The sequence below is a fragment of the Charadrius vociferus genome, unplaced genomic scaffold, assembly GCF_000708025.1.
Source record: "Charadrius vociferus isolate BGI_N301 unplaced genomic scaffold, ASM70802v2 scaffold105, whole genome shotgun sequence".
NCBI classification, from domain to species: Eukaryota; Metazoa; Chordata; class Aves; order Charadriiformes; family Charadriidae; genus Charadrius; species Charadrius vociferus.
This window is the reverse complement of record NW_009648543.1, coordinates 1,641,243-1,650,727: the sequence shown is the minus strand read 5'-3', so window position 1 is coordinate 1,650,727 and position 9,485 is coordinate 1,641,243. Positions and strand designations below refer to the sequence as shown.

At 41.5% G+C, this 9,485-nt stretch overlaps 1 protein-coding gene across 1 annotated transcript; it reads left to right on the top strand.

Annotated features, from left to right (window-relative positions):
* The first annotated feature begins 301 nt into the window (after window positions 1-301).
* LOC104287278 (claudin-3) lies at window positions 302-946 on the top strand. The gene has a single exon (XM_009885962.1). The coding sequence runs from the start codon at window positions 302-304 to the stop codon at window positions 944-946; it is 645 nt and encodes a 214-aa protein (XP_009884264.1).
* The last annotated feature ends 8,539 nt before the right edge of the window (window positions 947-9,485 follow it).

Below are 9,485 nucleotides of genomic sequence, written 5' to 3'. Positions count from 1 at the left end.
GTCTCCAGAGTGGGAAACTCTACCACCTCTCCAGGCAGCCCGTTCTAGTGCTCTGCCGCCCTCAAAGTAAAGAAGTTTCTCTTCATGTTTAAATGGAACTTCCTATGTTCAAGTTTGTGCCCATTGCCTCTTGTCCTATCTTGTCCTATATTCTCTCCTGCTTTTTCTTTTTCACTAACAGGTTCACCTATTCACCCAAATAATAATTGCCTTTTTGCAATTTTATGCTGTGTTTCTTTCCAGTGCCTGTCTCCCTTTGCATGGCAACTGTGGCCACAACAGAGCAGAAGACTTCCAGAGGATGAGCTCCCCAGTCAGCACCTCGCACCTCCAGCTAGCCGCCTTTGCTCTGGGTACAGTAGGATGGATCCTGTGCACCGTTTCAATGGGAATTGTGGAATGGAGGGTGTGGCACGTGGACAACAACACCATCATCTCCTCTGGCGTTGCCTGGGTGGGCATTTGGAAAGTCTGCTTCATCAGTTACCTTCACGTCTCTCCTGGCTATAAAGAACAGTTCTGCCATAAATTCAGTGGCTATGACTTCTCCATCCCCCACGAAATTTACGCTGCACAGGGTCTTCTGCTGATTGCCATGTTCACGGGCTTGCTGGGACTGACTGCCACAATATTTGCTCTGAGAAATGTCTGTATGGGAATCACTCACAAAACTCTCATTACCCGTTTCTTCCTGGTGGGTGGCTTCTTCTACGTACTCGCTGGTCTGTGCGTCCTGATTCCTGTAAGCTGGAATTTCTATTCGGTAACACACAACCAAAGCATCACTTTTCCCCCTTCTTACTTCATGCCCTCCAGCCCAGCGGCGCAGGAAGCTGGTGCTGCCATTCCTATTGGGATTGTAGCTGTTATCCTCCTGCTGCTGAGTGGGACTTTTTCTCTCTCGTACAGATTGCCGGTGACTGCAAACACTATCACAAAATTCTGACAGGATAAATGCCCTCCGTGCTGTTTCAGAACAAGACCATCGCTAAGACATAAGGACAGCAGCACAAGTGATTTTATAGGCAAAGAAATGCAGAATTTAGCTTTAGTCTACAGTAGCCATGATATTTTGTTATATGAACCAGTTGAATTGCCATCTTAATTGTCACTTAGGACCAGAGGTTCATCTTTGAGATAACGAGCAGCAACTGTGATTAAGTTTTACCAGTTGTCCTATTTTGTATATACAAATGTTATTGATTAATTTATTTTTTTGTGTAAGATATTTACCATGTTCAAAGAGAGGACTCTGAAGTAGCTGTCCTGTTAGAAAAATGTGAAATGACACGTGTTAAATGTGAACTTGTTTCCCTGTTAGTAATAAACTATTTTGTCCGTTATTTGATTACATCTGTAACAAAGTATGTTTTGTGACAAGTCAAGACTTTTAATACCAATAATATGGGTGTCATCATGGCTGTGTCAAATGAGTCTTCCCTGAGTTGTCTTACAAAGGTCTTGCCAGTTTCTCCTCTTCCTCTAGGGCACATAAAGAGTTGTGTCTGTCTTTAATGATTCTATTTTTCTTTCAAGCGATTTGCATTTTATGTTGCAATACGTTTGCCTGTGGGCAAGGTGCGCTCTTAGTTCCTCACTCAGGCAGAGCCAAAAAGTCTGTGAGTGTTTGCTTCTTCATCAGATACATACTTCACCAAATCCAAAGGCATTGCAAAAGATGGAAACAACTTCTACAAGTTATTACAAAACTACTGTCAAAATTGGTGCTCTCGGTAACCAGGAATATTCAGTACAACTTTCAGGGCATGATTCATCTGATGGAGACATCTATATCTAAACTGGTCACTTCAGGCTCTGTTTATAGTCAATACAGAGACAAAGACAATGTTTTTCCAAAATAGATGCCTAGAATGGCTGGGAGATGACATGCTCCCTGAAAACCTGTTTCTCTTAACCTACTGTAATGGCTGTTATAACTACAGTTGCTAACTCTAGCGAACACAACCAAACTTCACCTAAGCTAGATAAAGTTAGGTGAAATGAATTTGTCATTTAAAAGGCATTTATGAAATGCCAGTGCCATTAAAAAAAAGAAATGTCCCAAACACTGCAATAAGGGCAATTAAAAAAGTGTTGACAAACTGATAATCTCTTGAAAAAAAGGTTTCTCAAAAAGTTATTACGCTTTCAAAGAAATGCTACAGGAATGTAAGTAATTTAGTTTTAAAGTTTTACTCTTTTAATTGTCCTCCATTTTTTAAAATACTCATGGATTCAGAGAAAAAAGAAAAGAAAATGGAACAAAAATGTAATAATGCTTGTACAGTACAAGAAAAGGTAAAATGCCAGCAAACCAAGTCTTATTGCTTGTGGCTGTTACTACCTCAACTTGTCCTAGCGGTCCAATTTTTCCTCCCCATCTTTCACACGGTCTCGACTTTGCTGTACTGACTGCATAGACAGAATCCCTACGACACCTTCATTTCCTTTCTGGTCTTCCATTCTCTTCTGAAACAGCAGCTTATCTCATCATTGGTAATTTTTTCATCTGCTGCAAGGGTTTATCTTTTGACTGTTTACAATGCTGTAAAGCACTTTCAAGTGGTGTTTCAGTGAAGGCAAGTGATTTAATCACTTGTTTATTCTATATTGTTTCTGGTTTGATTTCTTCTATACATCCTTTACAATGTTGGTAGATTTAGTTTTTAAATGTGCAAGTCAATAGAACTGTCATGTCTTCCCACAGGGCCTACAATAATATTAGATTTTATCTTATTGTACTTGTAAGGGAAAAAAAAAAAAAAAATCTATCCATGTGTTTATGCCAGCATTTCCCCACACTAACAAACCACCAATATTGCCTGGCAAGGAATTTGAACTTTAACAGAAAATGACTGATTCTTCGACTTTTTGGGGGTTCATGTAGGCACAGCAATGACAATAACCCCAACTGTATTTGTTAGCTATATTCATTAAATGATCAGGTTCAATTTACATTTATTCTTCTTGGCTAAAAGAAAAAAGCAACAAACGACACCAGATACACCAAGTTTCTGCGTTGCCCCCATAGCTGTTTCCAACAGGGATTCTGTTCATCTGTCCTGGTGTGTGGCTAGGAAACACCAGTGGTGTGTCAGACGTGAGCTAGATGGGGAGGAAATTCCCCAACTAAAACCTGGAATAGATTACCTAAGGAGATGTGTGGTGTTTTAAAATTACATTTTGTTAAAAATAAGTTTAGACAGTGCCATGAACACCATAGGTGTGAGTGAGCCTGTCTCAGGAGGGAGGGGTGATCTAGACGGAGCTCTTGGTGTCCTTTCCCACTGTACCTCCTAGGTCTGTAATACAGGAGCCTATAAATAGTTACACAGCCCAGATTATATGCTGATATATCATAAAATACAGTCTATGGGCAAGTATCAGGCTATATTTAAATGCCTAGTCCTTCCCTGAAGAAAAGTAGGAGAAAAAAAGATCTAAGCTCAAAACGAGGGGGAGGTAAAACTTCCATTGATTTCAATGGGATTGAGCCTGTTAATCTTGATCCCTCAAGGCTGTGTGATTCCTTAAATTTTAGTGAATGTTTGTATTCATTAAGATTTTGGTATTGAAGGAAAGTAAAGCTCCTGTGGTTTTACTTCGCCAGCGAGGAGGCATAGTTTCTTTGTGCATATTTTCATGACACATTTGTTTCAGAATTTGAGAAGCTAAGTTACCTTTCAGTAGGTCAGTTTGTTACCATTTCAGTTGTGCTTGTACAGCTATTTTTATGGTTGTCTGCAAAATCAGGCAGCTGAAATGATTTCGATTTAAAACTCAAAAATGCAAAACTTTTTTGAAGGCTGTTCTTAACCTAGATTGCTTTAGGGAGCTATGCTATAGCCTGGCCCCATGATAATTTGCTGTAGCTCAACCGAGGATGGGCAGCGAGCTGCAGTGCAAAGACAGGAGTGAGTGGTCGGGGCCTTGAGGTAGAGAGATAAAGGGCAAGAACCTCTGGAGCAAATTCCACTGCTGAAGAGATCATATCGCACAGCTCCGTCTCCAGCTTCAGTGCAGACTGGGACCTGCTGCCTCCCCAGTGACAGCACCACGCGCCTTGTGGGCTCCACCCTGTCTAGGAATGTCTCCACGCTGGCCTCAGTCTACACATAAACCAGTCTCGCTTTCTTTTTTCTGAGTTGACAATAAACAAGTACCTTGTGATTCACTCACATGTCTGAATTCACTGCTGGGGGAGCGATCTGAACACCAAACCTCCCTTTGGGTTCTGCTGGGTATCGAGGCGTAATGATAAGGCACCCATCTTTGACCTCCATAACATACTCCTTGGCATCAATCTACCACACGATGCTTTTCATTAACCTTATTTATGCATACCATCTGCCTCACCTGTCCATTCATGGCCACAGACCAAAACGTGTATGAATACATGTTCAACACGCTTCTCAAAGCTGGATGCTCAAATAGCGGATGGAGCTAGAAAGAGCCTACTAGTAAACCAGGCCGGTAGCACAAAGTCTACCCAGATTTTCTCCCCACGTGAATATGCCATTCTGACCAACATCATTTGTGTTCAGGTAAAGGAAGAGTAAGGAACTGGAGACATTGTACTGCAGAGTAGGTCATCAAATTAGTCAGGTTAAGTCAGTAAACAAAATTTTTATTCAAGTCAGCAGTTTTATATGAAGACAGTCTTAATTTGCAATTGTGAGTTCTTTAGCTGATTAAAAACAATGTTAGCCTCAGAAAGAAATGTCTTTGTTGTCACATGGCTTATGGTATATTACAATGATGAGAGGGAGGGTGTTTTTCAGGAGAGAGCTATTTTTGGAGTGTGGACCATTTTTCCCTTAGAATCAAAAAACTGAAATGTCACAGGCAATTTCCTGGTCTTTAAGCCATTAAAATACTTCAGAACAAAGAGGTTTTGCTTAAAAAATGTAAGTCTGGCTGGCATAGTCTTTAACAGCAAATTGTTTTCTTAAAATAGGAAACCAATGTACATTAAATTAAAGGTTCCCAGAAGAGACATGTTCTCTGTGAAAACATACCTTTTTCAAAACTGAACTGGGATTCCTTTCATTCTTGCTGACATCTGTATTGTCAGATCCAGTACTGGCTCATAGAAACATATTTTTCAACCAACATATTCCCTTTCCACTACTCAAATAATTTACTCTATTTCCCTTGCTTTAGAGAGGTGAGATACTGCTCAATAATTAGGATGGTGGTTTGGAGTGTATTGGCTCTCAATTATTGTGTCAAAACCAACCATACACCAATCACGAAAATGTAAGTGAATCCCATCTCAGAATTATAAAAGGAATAAATAATGGCTCATAACTGGGAGCCGGGTAGAGTATGCCCTCTTAAAATACAATTCGCAGAAAGTCATGTCACCTCCTTTCTCTGGAGATATCTGTGGAAAAGACCGAGTGTGAGGTTAATTCCCAGAATGATATTTTGAAGAAGCACATACATTTTGACTGTCCAAGGTTACTGCAGGTGCAGGCTGATCGTCAGCAGCTGAATATGCAGGCCCATTATGGGATAAATTGGTACACGTGAAAAAACAGATCTCGCTCTGAATTAACATTGCCAAAATCTTACCGGAGATCAGCCGATGAAAACAATGTGTACCTGCCCACCCCACATGGCCTCAAGAAAAACAGTGGAAGGTAGGAGGGAAAGCATACGAGAACCTGAAAACTAGAGGCATTGCACCCACTACGCAGGTATATCGCAGCTGGCGGCTGCCTGAAACCGAGGGGAAAAAAATCCCTTGAACAACCGAAGTGCTTAAACCCCCCTGAAGGCTACGGAACTGGAAATGAAGCATTCACAGCTTGGGGAAGAGATTGGAAATATCAGTGCTATTAATGAATAGCGGTTTGAAAGTATGACAATGAAACTGGCAAATATGGAGATGTTTCATGTATCTCTAAAAGGACTATGTAATATCCAGCAGCTAGCCATGGCCAAAAAAAAGGACTAGATCTTGGGGTGAATTTGAAATTACTTAAAGCCAAATTTCTAGTGATTTATCCACGTAAAGATGTGGTCATCCACCTACTGGACTTTCAGAAGTCCTACTGAAAAGCTTAAACTGTCCATATGCAACTTTCAGAATAATTTATTTCAGTGGACCTCACATCTGAGCTTTGGTATTACAAATATGTGTAAAATCTGACCCAGAGTCTTTCTGTACGACAGTTTCCCATCTGTAAAATAAAGACAGTAGCAACTCACAAAAAGCTATGGCGATAAATACATTAAAGATTAGCATGATGGGAGACACAGAAGGCGCTGAAATAGATCTGCTGAACCACTGGGTTTTGTTTGTGTTTCGAAGCCATACTGAGGGATGCAGGCATCCCTTGGGTGAGTGACACTGCCTTGCTGTTACTAACAGAGCAGAGGCAGAAGAGGAATGGTGTCATGCAAACCAAAGCAAAGGTGGGGGAGGAGGGAAGAGGGACAGCAAGGGAAAAGAAGGAAGAAAAAAGAAAGAGTGAAAAGGAAAAAGAGGCAGATTCCAGGATGCTACAAAAATACAAAATATTATCGCTATTTGACATCATGATAGTAAACACTTAATAAAAATTACAACATGCAAAGGGGCTGACTAACAAGTGATGGGTCAAATATGGAAAAAAAAAGATGAACAAGAAAGCAGGAATCACGTTTTTAAAAGACAAGCAAAAATGAACTGAAGAAAAGCAGAGGAAAAAAAGAGGTAGGTGATACAGAAGGCAATGCTGCAAAAGAGCAGGGAGGGGGTCCACCGTGCCCCCATCTGACTACACCAGCTTCAGCAAAATCCTCCCTGACGGCAGTGACTCAGGTGGGAACCACAGCACTGAAGTCACCGGGAACCCGATCAATCAAGTGCAGATAGCAGCCACATGCACTGAACCCCACTGTGTTGCTCAGGCCAGGTGGCAAAATAACATACTGTACTTTTTTTTCCCTCCGTTGCATCCATCCTGGGCCGTGTTTGCCTATGGCATGGCTGGGGCAGTTTGCAGATGTGTCTGGACCATGCCCTGTTTGGCACCACCTTCAGCTAGTCGATATCAGGTACGCTGGGCTGGATGCTGGGCATCACCTCCCGAGCAGCACCGAGCATGGCATACCGATGACACCTCCGTCATCTCCTCCAGCACTGCCCGGTTGAAACTGGGAAACTTGAGCAGTCGCTGCGGGGTCTCCAGGGACTTTTGAATAAAGGTCTGTCACAGAGTTGGACTCAGTGAAGACATTACCTCCTGGAAACCTTGTTTGCTCAGATGCTTTCACTGGCTGCTACGATCCTGAGAGCACTAGGAAAAACCTACAAGCTTTACTCTAAGAAATATTTATAAGGGTTGTGCTCAAAAATCCATGTATCAGCTTTTTCCTAACTGAGGGGATGTTGAAAATGTTCACTGGTGTATGTGTGTTAATCCCCGTGAGCTGCAATTTCTGTTCTGCAGCATGCAGCCACAGTGTCTCATTTCCCCTTCTCCCCACGCCAGCCCGGGGCGCAGGAAGCCGGTGCTGCCGCTCCTACCGGGATTACAGCCCTCGTCCAGCCGCTCGTGAGTGGGACCCTTTCTCTTTAATATAAACATGCTATTGTGCTGGATGCCAAAGCTCCTCCAGATAATACAGACTGCAGATGCCTGTGAGAAACATGAGGCAGGGCTACAGGATAAACATAGTGACCCAGTGACTTCATCTGCTCAAGGAGGTCTCTGAGTTCAGCCATGACTCTTCAGTGACATTTATAATTTGCTGTTGGAATTCGGGGGAACAGAAATAAACTATATGTGACAAATTATTTTTCCCCAAAGAATTATTTCTTATTAACTAACTCTGAAACTCTGAAACACTGGTATGTCTCAGTCAGGTAGTTGAGTTCACGTCAGTATTGCTGACGAGTGTGATTTCTGAAGTGACCTTCTGCATATGTGGACTGTGTTTTGTTCGTTTTTCAGAAGTATGTAAATTCAGTGTTCATTTAATTGAATTTTGCCTACTGTAATCAAATGCTGTATCAGTGGACTCTTTACCAAAAGGCACGTAAAGAATGCTTTTTTTAACATCATTTTAGAACTGACCTGCAGTAGCTCACCCCTACATTATGCAGGTGGACAGACATGATATTTGCACTGGTTAACTGTAGCTTTAAGTATTATAACCTATGGTAGGAATAAAATGAGATTGTTGAAGTGACTGTATTTTTTAATGTAAGGGTTTCAAACTAACGGGTATAATACCTTTCTGGCAGGAAGGCGCTCAGTACATGCCAGTTCATCCTATCTTTCTGTGGACGCAGACCATGAAAGCACACTCCATGCACCTATCAATGGGATCAGATGGAAGAGTGTTAACACCTTATCTTCTTGCTGCTCTTTCTCAGAAATGTTTGTATCCACCAGGACATCTCTCTATAAATAGCTTCATTTCCAGTGATAACTCAGGAATTCTGAGACTTACATTTTGCAGCTGTACATAGTAAACGTTGCTTGGTTTGCTAGTTGTCCAGAAATCCCAAATGATCCTGGTGACATTCAAAGCTGATGCAGACAGTCACCGAAGCTGGTGGCAGTCTTCAGTGCTTCCAGGGTCTTTCTAGCTGCCATGCTCAGCCCAGGCCTCCGAAGCTGCTGTCAGGTGCTCTCTTTTGGAAGGCTGATCATCAACCCAGTCGAAGAAAGCATTGACATCACCCATACCCTATGCCAGGAGTTTTGTTCACAAATTTCACGAGATTTGACATGTACATTTAAACAGCAGTCATAAGATTGTTATTATTGGTCAGAAAAACTTGCTTCTGACGAAAGTATTGCTTGCTTTCCAGAGACCCGGCAGTGCCTTATAAAATCTGTTTCATTAGTGAAACTTTGTATTTGCAGCAGTATAACCAAACTGAACCCATGTGTGAAAAGATAATTCAGGCTTTTAGGCTGAAAAGTGAGTCTTACAGGACTCTGATCATGGAAATCAAAGGCAATTTAGAAAAGTACTCAACATCTTGCAGGATTGCTCTTTCATTTTGGTCTTAAAAGGCTAAGTTCTGACATGCAATGTAACTGCCTATGGACGTGCTAACAAAACTTCTTGGTTTAAGCTAAAGAAACACTAGGTAGTTTGAAGAAAATTATCAGAAGTCCATATGACCTAAATTACCCCATTAGTCTATTTGCAAATCATGTTGTTTCTAGAAAATCTGACACGGAACTTCAATTCTTTTTAAATGACCTCAATTAAAACCACCCTTATCATACTGGCCACTCCAACACCTTAAGACATCTAAAATATTTTTTCTTGTCTAAACAACCATACAAACTGGAGATCAAGTGTGAGACAAAAGAACACACAAGCATACGAGCAACAAACGACAAACCACGGGAGGAACAGGAGAAGAGTAACACCAAACAGAAGAACTATAAAAAAAAAAAAAGGTTGTGAGGGGTAAGGGAGAAGAAAGTTGAGTGAGTCTCTGAAGATAAAATGGTGAGAGAGGCGGGAAA